The following is a 19,305-nucleotide window of genomic DNA, read 5'->3' as shown; positions in this document are numbered from 1 at the left end:
AAGTTCCTAACTAGTCTTCCTGCTTCTAGGTACTTGCTTTTCCAAACCAGCCCCCATACCCACACCAGTCTTTTTTTTTTTTTTTTTAAGATTTTATTTATTTATTCATGAGAGACACAGAGAGAGAGAGAGGCAGAGACACAGGCAGAGGGAGAAGCAGGCTCCATGCAGGGAGCCTGATGTGGGACTTGATTCCAGGACTCCAGGATCACACCCTGGGCCGAAGGCAGGTGCTAAACCACTGAGCCGCCCACGGATCCCCACCGGTCATGTTTTTAAAACTCTGGTGCACACATATCACACCTCAGCTCAAGCACTTTTAGTAGCTCCCCACTGCCCATGTCCTTAACCTGGCATTCAAGACCTAGCCTTCCTTCCAGTAACTCCCCCAAATGTCCTCCCTTCGAAGGTGGTTTTATGCAAGGTACTCCTAGGCTTCGTGGCCATAGTGGAGGGACCCAGCTGTGGGACCAGGAGACTGCCCAGAGACTCTGCTGGGGCCGTAGAGGGAGCTGCTCAGTGTCTGCTGCTCCCATGGACAGCCACTTCATCCCTGAGTTAACCTTCTAAGGGCCATGCTTCCTGACAGGGTCAGAAAGGCAAGGTCACCTTTTTAGAAGCTACACCCCTGTGGCTCCTTTTATGTCCTACATACAGACTAACTTTGCTAAAACAAATCTTCATGTCCCTGTGCAAAGCCATTCTCTGGCTCCCCAATGCCCATGAGCTAGAACCTGAATTCCTTGGGATGGAATTCTGGGTCCTGCCTGCCTCTTGTCCTTCCTCCGCCCCCACTCCATGTCACACTCCACAGCCATATGGCCCGGCCCTCATTTTCCAGCATCTCAAGCTTGGTGGCTGTTGTCCCTCAGTCTAGAAGCCTTCCCTGGTCCACTCTCCCTCTCCCTCTTGCCCTGAAGGCCCCAGATCCCACCACTGTGCTCCCACACACTCTGTCCCACACAGAGTATCTGTCACTCTGAACTATACTTGTCTCCCCACCAAACTGTAAATTCTATAAGGCTGCATTTTGCTGTCCCAAAAGATGGCTAGCCAGCACCTCTAGGTGACCACTCCCTAGATTTCCCTTGGGAGGGCAGATCCCCCACCCCCCAGGGATCACCCCCAAACCAAACCAGCTCACCTTTTTGCCCGAATGCTCCTTCCCAGGAGGATGAAGCTGATCATGCCCACTACGCCCACCAGGGCAAGCATGGAGTAATTCCAAGGAGATGCTGGGGAAGGACACAAGGAACAGAGACTTGAGGAAAGGCTGGGTCCCCCTCAGGCCCATGCACAGTTGGGGCTTGGGCTCAGACTCAGCTCATGGCATCAGCTCTTGGCCCCTGCTGTGGGCCAAGTGTGGTAGAGACTAATGAAGATGAGCCCCTGCCCTGCAGGAGCTCTGGTGTTGGGGAGAGGGGAGGGAGGGACAATTTCTGCTCTGCAGAAGCCCTTGTCTAATGAGGGACAGCACTACAGTTGGATAATAGTGTGGCCATGGGAAGAGAGGGGGAGGAAGGGGTGGCAGTGAAACCGTGTCCAACAACTGCCAACGGAGAGTACATCAAGTGACTATTTTGAATTTAGGTAATAAGCTCTGTCCACCCTGAACCAAAATGAGGCAGGATCCAGCTCCAGAGCTATTGCATTTCCTGTTCCCCCTGCCAGGAATGCTCTTCCCCCACATAATCTGTGGCTCATCATTTCACCTCCTGCAGACCCTTACTCAAATGTCAGCTTCCTAGTGAGGCCTTCCTTGACCATAGTATCTTCCCTTCCACTCCCTTACTATGCTTAATTTTCCTCCTTACAGCTCATCACCAATGTGCTATACATTTTAGTTGCTTGTCTTGTTTATTTTCTCTTGTGTTAGAATGTGTGCTCCATGAGGGCAGACACTTCTGTGCTTCATTCACTACCGTAACCCCAATGCTGAGAACAGTGCCTGGTGCACAGAAGGAACTTATTAAATATTTGTTAATGATCCAGTAAATGAGAATACGAATGACCATGCCCCGAGAAGTGGAGGGTACAGTTAGGCCAGACCCTTCTGGGAATGAAGATCCCTCAGCCTCAGTACCTGCCTTGGGGGAAATGTGCAGCCTGCCATAAAGGAGACCCAGATTCCACTCCTTGTGTCGAGGAACAGACCCCACCACCCCTACCACCAGCCCTCCACAACTTACCATCTTCTACCCGAAAAACCCAAAGCATTTCTTCCAGCAGTTCCTGAGGCACCACGGTACCAGCTGGGGCTTGGGTGACTCCGTCACTGTGGTCCATGCCCCTGCTCCTAGTTGGGTTATGTTTTGGAAAAGGAAATCCTTAGGTCTCTTGGCTCTCCAGCTGCCTTCCTGGCCCTTGAGCAAGAAGCCCTGAAGACACCTGGAAACAAAGCAGAGAGCATGACGGGATAGCCCACTCCAGTTTGACCCTCTTACTGCCCAAATCCTTCTCTCCTCCGGTGCACAACTGGGTGTCAGGCCAGGTGGAGTCTGGAGAGGCAGACACCAGAGAAGTAGGAGTCACTCAAATCTTTAGTAAGACTCATTACACATGGAGAGGGACATTGACCTGGAGGGAGAACTCTGGGACCCTTGCAGGGGACATCTGTTCTTGCCTGCCCAGCATCCCCATCAAGCTTCTGCAGCCCAATGTGCTCCGTCACCCTGGTTCCTTAGAGAATTGTCCCACTTTCCTCCATTGATTTTCATGTGATGATAGTGAATCATAGGCCCCCGTGTCCCCACCTAGGCCGGCCCATCAGTGTCTCTCCTGGAGACTGGCATACCTGTGAGCTGGAGCTGACAATAGAAAAATGCCAGAGAGAGGTAGCTGCCAGCACTTGCTACCAAGTGAGGCGCAGCGGAAGAGCCTGAACTCCTGCTCCCTGGATAAATCCTTCCTTAATTTGAGCCTGTTTTCTTTCCTCCAGAACAAAGCAGGTTCAGCTAACTGTGATTACCAAAGCTCCATCCATCCCCAAACTGTCACAAATCTCGACGTATTCTTGTACTGCCTATACTATTACTACCTAATACAAAAATGTTCACAGTCCACATTCAAAGGAAAAGAAATAGGTACAATTAACTTTGACAACGTATTTTCTTTAACCCCACGCATACCAGATATTATCATTTTAATGTAATGAATATAAAAATGGTTGAGATATTTTACCTTTTTGGTACTGTTTGAAATTGGTGTGTAAATTTTACACTTACTGCATATCTCAATTCTGACTAGGCACATTTCAAGTGCTCAGTGGCCTCATGAGGCTACTTTATGACACAGCCAGGTCTGTTCCCAGGCCGAGACCAGGCCATGGCGCTGATTCTCCCAACTGCTCTGGGCTCCCAGCTTGATGACAGCAAGCCATCGGAAGTGAACTTTGGGCTATGAGAAGCTGGCCCCTTATCTGGCTCTGCCTCTGGTTAATTTGTCTAGGCAAATCTTTGGGTCCTCTGAAGAACAAAAAAGGAAATAAAAAAAAAAATAGAGGCAGAAATCAAGGGGAGAAATGGACATGATGAACAAAACCAAAAGCTGGTTTAAAAAATATATTAGTAAATAAATCTCTGGCAAGATTGACCCGGAAAAAGAAGATGCAAATAAAATATAGGACCAAAAAAAAAAAAAAAAAAGACCAGAGATTTCGAAATATAAAAATGTATTTTGAACTATATGCTAAGAGACTTGACAAACTAGATGAAATGGATGAATTTCTAGAAAAACAGAAAATATCAAAATTATTCAAGGAAGATACTTGAAAACTTCTAAATGATAAAGAAATTGAGGGGCATCTGGGTGGCTCAGTCTCATAAGTATCTGCCTTCAGCTCAGGTCATGATCTTGGGGTCCTACATAGGACTCTCTGCTCAGCGAGGAGCCTGCCTCTCCCCCTTCCTCTGCCACTCCCCCTACTTGTGCTCTCTCTCCTTATGTCAGGTAAATAAATAGAATCTTTAGGAAAAAAAATCTTATTAAGAAAAAAGAAATTAAAATGATAAGCCAAGTCCTCCTCTCCAAAAAATAAAACCTAGGCCTACATGGCTTTAATCATGAGTTTTAATAAACTTTTAATAAGCAATTGATTCTTATTTTACAGAAGTCCCTCAAAATAGACAGCACTAACTGGATTGCTCTTCTAACACTGGTTTCAAAACTAGATGAGGGCCATGCAAGAAGAGAAGATAATAGGCCCATTCACTTATGAAAGTAGACACAAAAATCCTAAATAAAGTAGTTACTCAAATTCAACAATGTATTTAAAAAAGCATTACCAAGGAACTTAAACACGAGGAATGGAAGGACAGTTTGACATCAGAAACTATATCAGTATAACTTACTACATTAATAGGCTAAGGGGGAAAAAAACCATATGATTGATATGTATGATAAAAACTCATAGGGCAGCCCCGGGTGGCTCAGCGGTTTAGCGCTGCCTTCAGCCGAGGGCCTGATCCTGGAGACCCGGGCTCCCTGCATGGGGCCTGCTTCTCCCTCTGCCTGTGTCTCTGTCTCTCTCTCTCTCTCTGTGTGTGTGTCTCTCATGAATAAATAAATAAAATCTTAAAAAACTCATAGCAAACTTGAAGTAGAAGGAAAACCTCTTCAGTTTGGTCTAGGCAACATAAAAATCCTACAGAAAACCTTATAGTTAATGGAGAAGCTTTAAATGCGTTCCCTTTAAGATAAATGGCAAGGCAACAATTTGCTGGCTGAATTTGACCATTATAATAAGTCCTAGAGGTCCCAGTAAGGAAAGAAGAAGAAGTAAGTGTAAATTAGCAAATGGGATTATATAAAACTCAAAAGCTTCCATACAATGAAAGAAAAAATCAACAAAATAAAAAAGCCTATAGAATGGTGAAAATTTTTGCAAACCGTATAAGGGGTTAACATCCAAAATATATAAAGAACTCATACAACATAATAAAAACAACAAAACAATCTGATTTAAAAATTGGCAGGACAAAATAGACATTTTTCCAAAGAGGACATCAAAATGGCCAACAGGCACATGAAAGGATGCTCAATATCACGCATCAGAAGGGAAATGTGAATCAGAAGCACAGTGAGATACCACCTTATACCCATTGGAATGGCTGTCATCAAGAAGACAAGAGACAACAGGTGCTGGGAGGATGTGGCGAAAAGGAAACTGGCATATACTGTTGGTGGAAATGTATAATGGTTCAAACAGTATGGGAAACAACATGGAGTTTCCTCAAAAAATTAAATCTAGATCTATCATATGATCCAGCAATTTGACCACTGGGTAAATATATGCAAAGGAAAATAAAACATATTTTGAAGAAGTATATGCACTCCCATGTTTTTCCAGCGTTGTTCACAATAGGCAGGATACGAGGGCAGCCTGGGTGCCCACTGACAGACCAATGGATGAAAAAGATGTGTTGTACATACACAGTGGAATATTATTCAGCCATGAGAAAGGAGGATATCCTGGCATTTATGACCAGATGGATGGACCTGGAGTACATTATACTAAATAAGATAAATCAGACAAAGAAAGACAATTGCATGATTCTGCTTTTATGTGGGATCTTAAAAAAAAAGTCAGATTTGTAAGAACAATGGAGTGAATGGTGGTTGTCAGGAAATGGGAGTTGGGAAGATAAGCTTTATATTGTTTAAAGGTACAAATTTGCAACTAATAGCAAATAAGCCATAGTCATCTAATGCATAATATAATGAAAATAGACAATATCATACTGTAATTATGTAATGTGATAACCATAGCTACAAGACAATCATATTCCAATATAGAAATGTATCAAAGTAACATATTGTACACCTTAAATTTACACAATATTTTATGTAATATATATTCAATTAAATGAAGTGTGAGATTTGATAAGAAAGAGTTGAGACTTGTAACTCTCAGATGACAAGATCATCTACCTAGAAAGATATACAATTAGAACTAACAGAAGCATTTACTGATTCTACATTTATACATTTGTTGCTGTATACAAGGTCAATAGCATTTCTCACATTAGTAGTGAAACTGGAAAATTAAATAAAAATAGGATATCATTCAAGATCGCATCAAAGCCATAAATCATCTAGATAAACTTATCCAAGCATACGAAAGACCTCTACAGAGAAAAAAAAATAGGTGGTCTGAATAAATGGAAAGACATCTATGTTTTTGGATAGGATATATATTATGAACATGTCAATTATCTCCAAATTAATCTAATAATCCCATACAGTCACAATCAAAATTCTATTAGATTTTTTGAGGACCTTGATGAGCTTATTCTAATGTTTACATAGAAAAAGTAAACACACAAAAGTAGCTAGTAAATCTTAAAAAAAAAATAAAAAAGACTAAGAGGAGGACTGGTCCCAGTAGAGGTTGAGAGACAGTGATAAAAAAGGTGGTTTTGACACAAGACCAAATCACTATACCAAGGAATCAGAACAGAGATTTCATAGAGACCCATGTTCACATGGAAACTGGATACACAATAAAGGTAGCTCTAATAACCAGTAGGGAAAGGAGGAATTGTTTAGCAGACTGTGTCAGGGAAACTAGCTCACTGTATGAAGAAAAGGAAGACTGGATGATGCACATCTAACAAATAGCAAACCAAAACAGACTCCAAAATTAAAGACCTAAATATAAGAGGAAAACATAAAGTTAATAGAAGTGGAGTAGGACTTCTTAAACAAAACCATAAAAACTCAAATCATTCAATTAAAAAACTGACGAATTTGATTATATAAAAATTATCCATTCAATGAAGAATACCATCAATCAAGTAACAAACACATTTCTGGTTGGGATAAGATACTTACAATGCTCAAAATCAAGAAAAGACTGATATCTAGAGTATTCAAAGAATTCTTGCAAATTAACAAGAAAAAAAAGACAGGAACCCTAAAAAAAAGGTAAAGGATGTAAACAAGCGATTCACGAAATAGGAAACCCTTCATAGGCTAGTAAGCATATGAAGAAAGGATCAATTTCTTTGGAAATCAAAAGAATGAAAATTAAAACAAAAAATGAAATAATACTTGGCATCTATTAGATGGACTTGGTTTGAAAGGTAGCTAAGGCTGGGACTTGCTGGGGCTCTGGGGCTATAGCCCCAGGCATTAACAGAGGGAGTGTAGACAGGCAGCCATCCTAAGAGCAAATCAGCCAAAGTAAGTATACACCCCCCACGACACAGCAATCCTGCTCCTGAGTGTGTGTGTATATATATATATCCCCCCAAAAATTATCCTCGATCATAAGGGAGCATGCCATAGCATTTATGAAAATTCAAAATATACACGTAATACATATTTTACAAAAACATATTTTAAAGAAAGATACACATTACGCACATTAGGATACTTATCTCTGGGGGAAGAGGAAAAAGGGAGCAGGAATGAAAATGAGAGTAACTTAAGAAATGAAACAGGAGAGGGGTTTTGAACAGACCAATCATGAAAACATGGTGGCACTACTAACAATGACAAACGCAGAGAGAACAGGAGGGTCCCCAAGGCAATCGCAAGTGCCCCTACTCTGACATTGTCTTCTGTAGTAGCCTCTGGATGCTCAGCCAGGAACATCCCAAAACAGCTGGATGGCAAACAGCCAAACAGAAAAGCAAAGTACTAATAAAAGGATTGACATCAGAGTTTTTTTCAACTCTAAATACTCTGAGAAAACTGAAGAAGCGTCAGACTTTGAGGGAAAATATTTTGACACAAATATAACACTGAGCTAAGTTTTTTGTATATGAATGATCATTTGTGTGTCAAGATAGAGATGGAAGTTCAGGGAAAAAGAAAGATCTTTTTTATGCTTTCTGGGACTTGGATGCATACTACCTACTTACTCATTACTTACTGAATATATGTCGACTAATGGAAGGACAAAGTTACAGGAATGGCTAATCTACATGATTTGCTATTCCAGCTCCAACTGTCTGTCCAGAGCACTTGCTAAAAGGGGTTGTGATTTTCTGTTCAGTCTCAGACGCAGGAGTGTCTGGATTAATTAGTAACATTGGCCATAGACTTATGTCACATATACAGACCCCCCCAGATCCATAGAGAAAAGAGTGTGAAGGTCAAGATCCTCAACACTCACTCCCCCCCGGGGAAGTAGGATGGGGTCTAAACATGTGAGACGTTCACTTTGAACATTTCTGTATTACATACGTTTCTCATGAGTATACATTATCTTCATGAAAACAATACATGTAATTATATTTTAATGTATGTATATTTTAAATATATATTTGATGTATTTGTGTGTATTTTTAATGCTCATATATATTATATTTACCTTTTGAGACAACAGTTCCAATAGGGGTTGTTTAATGAATAGAACTAATAAGATGTCAATTCTTCCCAGCTTGATCTATAGATCCAGGGTAATACCAATCAAAAATCCCAGCAAGTTATTTTATGGATATGGACAAACTGGCTCTAGAGTTTATACAGATGGACAGGGGCAAAAGACCCAGAATAGTCAACAATATTGAAGAAGAGGAGCAAAGTCAGAGGACCGATGCTACCCAACTACAAGACCTACTCTAAAGCTACAGTGAGGGGATCCCTGGGTGGCTCAGAGGTTTGGCGCCTGCCTTTGGCCCAGGACGTGATCCTGGAGTCTCTGGATCAAGTCCCGTGTCGGGCTCCTGGCATGGAGCCTGCTTCTCCTTCTGCCTATATCTCTGCCCCTCTCTCTCTCTCTCTTTGTCTATCATGAATAAATAAATAAAATCTTAAAAAAAAAATAAAGCTACAGTGAGCAGGACAGAGTGGTATTGGAACTAATCAGAAAAGTGTACAAATTTGCATGTGGCTGATGTCCACAGCAGAAGGTGTGTTTTATTTTTATTTTTATTTATTTTTATTTTTTATTTATTTATGGTAGTCGCACAGAGAGAGAGAGAGGCAGAGACACAGGCAGAGGGAGAAGCAGGCTCCATGCACGGGGAGCCCAATGTGGGACTCGATCCCGGGTCTCCAGGATCGTGCCCTGGGCCAAAGGCAGGTGCCAAACCGCTGCGCCACCCAGGGATCCCCAGAAGGTGTGTTTTAAATTGTATAATATTGTTACAATCAACATACACCAACAAACAAAAAGACAAAATGATAGCATGACTTGAACTGAGCGTCAGCCCTCCCTGGTTATGTTAGATGCCACTGGAACAAAGGACACATTTCCTTCAGAGCACCTAATCAGTTTCCTTCTACAGTGAGCATCATATTAATATACCTGCTATTGAAAAATTATTAACCAAACTTCACGATTCATTTGGCTTTGATTTTTCCATTATTGTCCTTTTCCTATTCCAGGGTCCCATCCAGGATATCACATTGCATTTAGCTGTCATGTCTCCTTAGGCTGCTTTGGGAGAGTCCTGCGTTTTATACAGGGCTTCACCATCCATCTGCCGCTAGGCTGGCATTCCTGCCAAAGATCCTGAGCCGCCCATCCCCATGGGAGGTTGAAGACACTCACCCTGGATCCCGCTTCTGGGTCGTGCCTTGATCTGCTGTTAGGAGCAGCACTAGTTTCTGGGTCCTTCTCTCACAGGAGTGCCAAGGGTCTCTGTACCTGAGCACCCCACACAGCTGTCCCCTGTGGGGCCGTGCTCCAGAGCCTGTGTCAGTGGAGCCCATCTGGTAGCTCTGGCACACGCCCTTGGCACACGCCCAGGCCTGGAACCTCCTCCGTCACTCCAGGGTGAATGACCTCTTGAGTGAGTGGCCTCAGATGACAAACTGGCTCCATGTGACTTTCAGGATCTGAAAGAACCAGGAGCTCCATGCTTTCCTTATATGTTGGCCTCAAGTAAAGAAAAAACATCTAGATCCTCTCACCAGCCTAGAGAGTGGGCTGGGGAGGACCCCCGGTCTAGGAGGTCCATTGTTGTGGGGGAATATGTGGTCTGTCCACCCCAGGCCTCTGTTTCCTGCTATGATCAATATTTAACCATGGCACAAGGAGCCAAGCCTGGCCTTTTATAGCCTGTGCTTTCTCACAGTGAAGTTCATGGCCTTGTGTAAATTCTCTACAAGGAGCTGTAAAATAAGACCTTTTGAGGGCCAAGGGTGGGGGAAGGCAAAGCAAGGGAGGCTGTGAGTGACCCGGAGAGGAGGAGTTCCACAGGCTAGGTTGAATAGGATCATGTGGGGGAAGGACTTGGTGGAGAAGCAGAGCAAGGCCAGATCTGTTCAATTCTTTCATTTTTTAAATAAGATTTTATTTATTTATGAGAGACATACAGAGAGAGGCAGAGACACAGGCAGAGGGAGAAGCAGGCTCCCTGCGAGGAGCCTGATGCGGGACCCGATCCCAGGACCCCAGGATCACGCCCTGAGCCAAAGGCAAATGCTCAACCACTGAGCCACCCAGGTGCCCAGATCCGTGCAATTCTGATTGTCGGTGGGCTCTTCTGGACTTTTCCACCCACTGGCTCCTTGCATCTCCAGCAACCTTTGGAGTTGGGTCAGCAAGGAGTTCCCATTTCGCAAATGAGCAAACAGGTCAAGTGAAGCCAAGTAAGAGGTCCAAGTTCCTTTACGAGTTAATACTGATTAACAGTGTGGATGGCAGCATGGTGCAGAGGAAAGGAGACCCCACAGTGAACCTCAGTCTGAGGTTCTCCAGCCCAACGTCATTTTGTAACTCATTCATTCACTCAATAAATAGTACCCAAGCACCTATTGTATGGATGCCTGGCAAACATGCAGGCAAGGATACTGCTCTCTTGGAGCTCACACTCTAGGAGGGGGATACAAGCAACAAAAGAGTCAGCAAAAACATAAGATAATTGCAGCTAGTGACAATTCTTGTGAATAATTTAAACAAAATGATATACAGAGAGATGGGGCAGGGGAAATGTGACTACTGTATTACTATACCAAAACCCAAAAGATCTGGGATAGGGGGTGCAAAGGCACCGAAGATTTAATGATCTTAATGAGTTTGAGAAAAAAGAGGGAGGGAGCAAAGGAGCTAGTGATTAAGGAAAGTGCCAGGAGATAAAGTTGGAGGAAAGACAGAAGCAGATTATGCAAGGCCTTATAAAACAGGATGAGTTAGGATGTAATGAGAAATCACTAAGCAGGAAGTGATGTGGTCTGACTGATATTTATCTAAGATCACTTGGCCTGCTGGGGTGAAGAACGGATTGTAAAAGAGCAAGAAAGGAGCTGGGAGACTTGCATTCATCCAGCCAAGAGACAGTGGTAGTTTGGGTCAGGATTGTGGGGATGAGGGATGCCTGGGTGGCTCAGTGGTTGAGCGTCTGCCTTTGGCTCAGGGTGTGATCCCAGATTCCTAGGATCGAGTCCCACATTGGGCTCCTTGCACAGAGTCTGCTTCTCCTCCCTCTGCCTGTGTCTTTGCCTCTCTTTCTGTGTCTCTCATGAATAAATAAATAAAATCTTAAAAAAGGATTGTGGGGATGATAAGAAGTGGTCTGATCCAGGGTGCATTTTGGGGAGAAAGGCAGCTGAGAGTTTTCATGAGAGAGGAGCTCAACACTAATTCTCTTAAACATCAAAGGAATTCAAAAGGAATTTATTGGCTCCTATAACTGGGAAGAGCAGGGTGGAGCTGACCTTTGGGATAGCTGGAACCAAGAGCCTGAAGATCCTTAGCTCTTTCTCCTGCTCTCTCCTTGCTTCTTTCTGGATATCAGGATCATTCCCGAAGTCTAGCCATCTCCAGGAACCTGGACCAGGCTGCAGGAAATCCAGGCTCACATCTTTATAGCTGAAAGGAAAGGGGTCCCTTTCCTCAGTTTGGCAATTCCTGAGAAAGGACTCCATTTGTCCTGGCCTGGATCATGTACCCATGTTTTGGGATCAGTTATCATGACCAGAAAGTGAGGTACCATGGATGGCTCAAATCTCATGCCCATGGGAGAACCACAACTGTGAGCTGGATAGCCACTTCAGTGTGGGTGCCTGAAGTGACTCCTTGACCCCAATCCTCCCAGATCTTCTCTGTCCGCCTTTGAGGAATGTCATGAGGCCCTCAGAGGGCCCTGTGTCCCCTTTCAGAGGAGCCTGCCTCAGCCCAAGTAATGAGAGAAGTAGTATGATACTTCTGAATCATTTTTCTTTTTTTGCAAATTTTGTAAACTTTTTTTTTTTTACTGAAGTAGAACATACATATAGAAAAAAAAAGAACATGCATATAGAAAAGTACATGAATATTAAGCTATGGCTTAGAGAATTTTCACATGAATACACCCATGTGTGAAACCCTCACCATCCAGATCAAGAAATAGAACATTGCCAGAACTCAGAGGTAGACTTACGTCCATCTCTGGGCACTATCCCCCCAACAAAGGCAACCACTATCCTGACTTTTTTTTTTTTTTTAAGATTTTATTTATTTATCCATAAGGGACACACACATACACACACACACACACACACACACACACACACAGGCAGAGACACAGGCAGAGGGAGAAGCAGGCTCCATGCAGGGAGCCCAACATGGGACTCGATCCCGGGTCTCCAGGATTACACCCTGGGCTGAAGGCATCGCTAAAGCACTGAGCCACCCAGGCTGCCTGTGGTTCTTGTTTTTAGAAGACAAAGTTCAACCCATCTACTTCTTTCACCCCTGGTTATTGTTTTTAGAAGAAAAATTTCAACCCATCCACTTCTTTCCTCCGTCTGGAACACAAATCCAATGGTGAAAAGGACATCTGAGGCTAGAAGTCATTACATTACAACCCATGAGCCAAATCTGACCTGCAGCCTATTTTGTAAGTCAAGTTTTCTTGGAACATGGCCATGCTATTTGCTTGTGTAATGTCTATGGCTGCTTTCATACTACATTAGCAGAATCAAGCTGTTGGGACAATGATGGTATGGCCTACAAAGCCTAAATGTTTACCATTTGGCCCTTTTCAGAGAGAGCTCGTGACCCAGACAAGATAAAAGAATCTGGGTCCCTGAATGACCTTATGGAGGAGAGCAGCCTACCTGCCCTTGACTACCTGTCTACCTCTGGAGGGCTATATGTGAGAGTAGTAAACTTTGATATGATTGGGATCTCTTTGTTACAAAAATTTAGCCAGTACTGTAACTGATACATACATTAGTTGTGCCCCAAAACTGTTAAGTAGGGGAATACCGTAGCATCAGAAGAACTAAGTTCTAGTCCTGTTCATCCTCGCTGCAATCAGCCATGTGCCCTTAAGCCAGTCACCTGCACCTCTTTTTCTTATCTAATTATACATAAGCTTCAAAGAGAAGTAAAAAGGAAAGGTATTTTAGAAACTATTATCAGAAGGGGCCAATCATGTGTTGACAAAACCCAGGTCTTTTAAACTCAGGAGATTTTCCCCTGGGTCCAACTAGTTAGTTTTTCTGTTTAAAAAAAAAGAAAAGGTTAAAAACCCAACATGAAGGAGATCTCTTTTCCTAAGAACAATGGGTGGTGAAGTTAGGGAAATACCCCCTGGGCTGTCCAGGGTCTTGACTCCTCAGCTCAGGGCACTTTAATCTCAGCCCAGGAGTTAGGTGCTGGGTGGAGGTCTGGCCAGAACTCCAGGGTCTAAAGAGAAGCATCTTTCTGCTTCTCAGCCGCCTGCCTCTGCAATGCCTGCTGGGCTGACAGCCAGCAGAGGCTTCAAGGTGGTAGAGCCTGCTGCATGTGTACGTCCAGCTCCTTAGGGTGGGCCATCCATCATCAGCTGATGCCAGGAGGGGCGGACAAGCCCTTGGCTAGCCATCTGTTCTCACCTTCATTTTCACAAACATCACTTACAGTCAGAAGCCAACCTAATGATTCCGTTTCAAAAATAATTCTGGCAATTTCCTGATAGTAGCACATTCTCTTCTCAGTAGAGAAAAACTTCCTAAACACCGAAAAGAAATCTAAAGATGATGATGTAAGGAAATGACAACACAGGGGAGCAGAGACAGACGGACAAAGATATTTACTGCAACACTGTTTAAGATGATTTAGAAAAATCTAACTGGCCAAGAACCGGGTAGGGGTTAAATTATGGTACCAATGGAACCAGGTATTTTTTTTTCCTACGGGCCAATTTTTATATTAAACCCAGAGGAGGGATCCCTGGGTGGCGCAGCGGTTTGGCACCTGCCTTTGGCCCAGGGCGTGATCCTGGAGACCCGGGATCGAATCCCACGTCGGGCTCCCGCTGCATGGAGCCTGCTTCTACCTCTGCCTATGTCTCTGCCTCTCTCTCTCTCTGTGACTATCATAAATAAATAAAAATTTTAAAAAAAAAATAAATAAATTTAAACCCAGAGGAGAGGACTCCCGGGTGGCTCAGCAGTTTAGCACCTACCTTTGGCCCAGGACATGATCCTGGAGTCCCGGGATCGAGTCCCACATCCGGCTCCCTGCATGGAGCCTGCTTCTCCCTCTGCCTCTCTCTGTCTCTCATGAATAAATAAATAAAATCTTAAAAAAAAAAAAAAAAACCAGAGGAAAGAAATGTAGAGTAGAATTAGTGTGGGCATTTTTGGAAAAGGTAGGGCAATTAAGTCCAAAATTAATGATGCTTAAGCACTGACTTGATGCCTCCATCTGTAAGAGAGTGGTTGAAAAGAGAGACAGGTATCCGAAGGGAAGCAATCTTTATCCTGAACTAAAATGATCTCAGGGAGCAAATCCTTTTTCAACAGACCTATATCTTGCCAGAAGCATTTTAGGAACTTTGCAAAGTATTGGAAGTTGGAGGAAGAGACTGGTGTGTAGCAATGGAACGAAGTATGTACTTTCTCCAAGCAAGGACACTGGGCAGTCACCACTTTCAACTTAGCTACAGCATTTGATACTTTCTATATCGTTGACCCTCTTTATAATCCTCATTTCTATGTCTTTGACCCTTTGCACCTGGTTACAGTATAACTGATTATCTTCTGACTAAATCAAAGTCCAAGAGTAAAATCAAATCAGAGTCTCTCGGCCTTTCATTTTATGAGACATGGGAAGTTTAATCATTCCCATACACAGCAATCTGAATAGCTTCATTTGAAAATGAATTGCTAAATAACGTGAGGGGTGTGTCCCTGACCACTTGGAAAGGAAGCATTGTGTATTAATCTGTCTGAATTTTGTTGTTATCACCTTTGGCAAGCCAGTAAGCATTCTTTGGGGGGGAACTCTGCAGCATACAGCTGACCAGCATTAAAGAAAACATTTCTGATAATTTAGTTAGGACCATTTAGTTTTATTACAATCTTGCTATAAGGGAAAACGCCTCTGGTAGTCCTAGTTTAAAAATTCACTTTTGGGGCAGCCCCGGGTGGCTCAGCGGTTTAGCACGGCCTTCAGCCCAGGGTGTGATCCTGGGGATTGAGTCCCACGTTGGGCTCCCTGCATGGAGCCTGCTTCTCCCTCTGCCTGTGTCTCTGCCTCTCTCTCTCTCTCTGCCTCTCATGAATAAAATAAAATCTTTAAAAAAAATTTCACTTTTGGTGAATGGTTAGATAATCATTGTCAGACTAGATTTTTTTAAAAAGAAGACTGTTGATTAAAGGGTCACTAAGACTCTTGACTGGTGTCAGTTGGGTGGGTGGGTGACTAGTTTTCTAGAACAAATCTTGTCTTAAATTTAGCAGAAAATTGTCTACACATTTTGATGAGGAATCATAATTTCTTTCCAGAAGGAAGTTGTGAAATTATTTAAAAAGAAGAAAAGTTCTGTCCTTGATTAATTAGGTTTGGGACAATTTTTCTTTTGAAGCCTCTCCTTTTGGCTCAGATTATTTTAAAAGATCTGTCAAAAAAATTGGCTGTCTCTTTATGTTAATTAAATGTCATGCCTGGTTGATCACTTTTTACATTTTTTTTTTTTTAAATGGAGGCAAGTAGGGATGCCTAGGTGGCTCAGTGTTTGAGCATCTACCTTTGTCTCAGGGCATGATCCAGGGGTCCTGGTATCAAGTCCCGCATGGGGCTCTCCGCAGGAAGCTTGCTCCTCCCTCTGCCTATGTCTCTGCCTCTCTCTCTGTGTCTCTCATGAATAAATAAAATAAAAATCTTTTTTAAAAACGGAGGCAAGTAGACATACAAAACATACATAATCATCATTGTCAGAAGTATTCATATCCACATTAATATTATTCCTTTTAACAAGCTTCCTATATTTGGGAAGAGTTTCCAAAGGAATATTGTATGGTGATTCAGTCTGGTGGTAACAATTTCATGCAGCTTATGAATCTGAATCATGTAAGTGTTATTCTATGTGTCATGTTTTAATTCAGAGTTCTAAAAAGAGGCATCTATAAATGTGCAAAGACCTTGCTGAACAGTAAGCAAAATTAGAGCCACAAAATTAGAGGCAGAAAGTTAACTTTTCCCTGTAAATTGTATAAAGCCCCAGGGGTAAGTTTCCATTCTTTCCATGGTGCCAGATATGCTTTCTACTGACCTTATCAGCACGTTTGCTCTGAGGCCAGAAACCACCTCACCAGATTTGGTCAATCTCCCTGAAGGTTGTCAATGTTTCTGGCCTGCCTGGAAGTGGCAGCCTTTTCTACCTGGAAGGTTATGATCCGTAAGCCATTTCCTTGGAGGGCTTTATAGTATCATTTCCATAAAAGAAATAAGGAATCTCTTGTCATTTTGTTTATTTGCTTATAGCTGTTTGCAGACTATGTATTTCCAAAAGTTCCCTGGAAGTTAATGGGTTCTTTTAATAGTCTACATTTTGGAAGTTACAGCAAAAAGCTTCTGTCATTTATGCAGAAGAAAAATAAAATTGTATTTCACTACCTCAGATGACTTATAGACTGTACACACACGATCAGACATGTGATCAGTGTATAAAGTGGAGTTATATTAATATCCTATTATATATATGCTTCCCAATTATTTAACTAATTTTAATATCTCATTATATATTTTTTAAATAAATGTACTAAATAATGTTAGGTACAACATTATTCAAAGCTTTAAAAAATTTTTAAGATTTTATTTATTTATTCATGAGAATACACAGAGAGGAGAGAGAGAGGCAGAGACACAGGCAGAGGGAGAAGCAGGCTCCATGCAGGGAGCCTGATGTGGGACTCGATCCTGGGACTCCAGGATCACGCCCTGGGCTGTAGGTGGCGCTAAACCGCTAAGCCACCGGGGCTGCCCAAAGCTTTAAAAATTTTAAAAAGATTTTATTTATTTATTTGAGAGACAGGGAGACAAAGCTTGAGCAGAGGGGGAGGAGACGAAAGAGAGGAAGAAGCAGACATCCCGCTGAGAAGGGAGCCTGATGTGGTGCTCGATCTCAGGACTCTGGGATCATGACCTGAGCTAAAGGCAGATGCTTAACCAACTGAGCCACCCAGATGCCCCTAAATTTTGGTTTAAAAAATAAAATTAGACTTGTGAAGTCTCTTAAGATACTTTTTACTACAATAATTAAAAAAAAATTTTTTTTTACTACAATAATTTTATTCTTGTAACTTGACTGTGAGGAAAGAAGTACATTTTGGAGGATCCCTGGGCGGCTCAGTGGTTTAGCGCCTGCCTTCGGCCCACGGCGTGATCCTGGAGTCCCAGGATTGAGTCCCACATCGGGCTCCCTGCATGGAGCCTGCTTCTCCCTCTGCCTGTGTCTCTGCCTGCATCTCTGCCTCTCTCTCTCTGTGTGTCTCTCATGAGTAAATAAATTAAAAAATCTTAAAAAAAAAAAAAGAAGTACACTTTGTATGGATAAGAGTAAATAAAAATATAACTTTTAAACAAGTTTATTGGGATATAATTTACATAGCACACAATTCACTCATTTAAAGTGTACGTCAGTAGCTTTTAGTATGTTCTTAGAGTTGTGCAACCATCATCACAATCAGTTTCAAAGTGCATCAATCCCAAAAGGAACTTTGTGCTAATTGGCAGGCACCCCTCATTTCTTTTTTTTGTAAAGATTTATTTATTTGAGAGAGACAGCGAGCAAATGAGGGAGGGAGGGGGGGAGAATCTCAAGCAAACTCCCCAGTGAGCATAAAGCCGAACGTGGGCTCAATCCCAGGACCCTGGGGTCATGACCTGAGCCGAAATCACTGGTCACTTAACTGACTCACTCAAGCACCCCAAGAATCCCTCATTTCTACCAACATCCACCCTTGCCCTATTTTCTGCCTCTATAGATTTGCCTATTCTGGACATTTCATATAGGTGGAATCGTACATTTATTTGGTCTTTTAGTGACTGGTTATAAAAAGTATTGTGCAATCTCCAAGTACTCGTACTGTTTCCATGCTACTCCTTTTAATTTCTTAATTTTTTGTCAGACAACCAAATATCATTTATTAATTAAATTAATATGTCTAAACACTTAAAGTTAGTTATCTTAGAATTATTACTCAAATTGACATTCAATATTAAATTAATCACTGTTGGTATTAAATACACAGGCTAAATTTTACTCAGGTAATGCAAGCAATGTAATTCTGTGGTTCCATATGGTTTACAACATTGCATGAAGTTTACATACTACACTAGTTATTATAATTAAATTTGGTTGAGGCCTCATGCTTATATGTACATAATCTTATATTTTTTGTATAAGTAATGATTTCAACGGCCTGTAAGACAAGTATAAAGAATTCGGAAATTTCAATTAATTGGGCTTATCAGAATATAAATCCAAGCCTTACATGAGCTAAAATGTTATGTTGGCATTTTACTTACTTTGTAATAAAATCAGACAGTCTTTTTAAAAAATGGAGTATACACGGCACCTGAATGGCTTAGTCTGTTGAGTATCCCTCTCTTGGTTTCAGCTGGGGTTGTGATCTCAGGGTCATGAGATTGAGCCCCCACATTATTATCTTATCATCTTCCTTACAGAGCTAGGAAAATGTACTTTATAAAAAGAAATACTCCTTTGTTAACATTGTACAGCTTTTTTCCCAGGGGGAAACTAAAGATTTTAAGATTTGATCTCTTTACATCTGTTTTGATATTTCACTTGGTTTTACTATTTATCAGCAGCAAGGGAAATCTTCCTTATCTTAAGGCTGCTTCTCATTCTTGTACTACCACATCCAGCTTCCTTCCCTTCCTGGGACTCTAACGTCCATTAGATGACGTTTGATCTCTCCAGAATCTCTCCTCAAGGTCACCCAGTCCTGTGGGCACAACCTGCCTCTTAAGCTCTCACTTAGGATGGTAAGACACCTGGGTTCCTACTGAGAGACAACCTACTACATAGAACAGCCTTCTTACTATTTGTGCCATCACCTGTACCCGGTACAGGATGGGTTAGGTGGGGAGGCATCCTGTCCCGGTCTGTCCCCAGTGAGTGGACTTGTAGCCCA

General features: G+C 42.3%; 1 protein-coding gene across 4 annotated transcripts in view; it reads right to left on the bottom strand.

The window, feature by feature from the left end:
• The window catches only part of SLC51B (solute carrier family 51 subunit beta), a 23,360-nt gene that overhangs the window by 741 nt on the left and 3,314 nt on the right, over positions 1-19,305 (bottom strand). For 2 of the 4 annotated variants that reach the window (XM_025472490.3, XM_049104221.1), the window contains exons 2-3: positions 2,190-2,388; positions 1,145-1,235 (exon numbers count right to left, since the gene is read on the bottom strand). In XM_025472490.3, coding sequence (XP_025328275.1) covers positions 1,145-1,235; positions 2,190-2,286 — 188 coding nt within the window. In that variant the 5' untranslated portion in view covers positions 2,287-2,388. Of the gene's footprint in view, positions 1-1,144; positions 1,236-2,189; positions 2,389-9,502; positions 9,940-11,610; positions 11,765-19,305 lie in introns of those variants that run through there. The other 2 variants (XM_025472489.3, XM_025472488.3) reach the window with 2 other exon arrangements.

Source organism: Canis lupus, chromosome 30 (assembly GCF_003254725.2).
Source record: "Canis lupus dingo isolate Sandy chromosome 30, ASM325472v2, whole genome shotgun sequence".
Lineage (NCBI taxonomy): Eukaryota > Metazoa > Chordata > Mammalia > Carnivora > Canidae > Canis > Canis lupus.
Note: the sequence above shows the minus strand (reverse complement) of the source record. Positions and strands in the feature narration are given on the sequence as shown.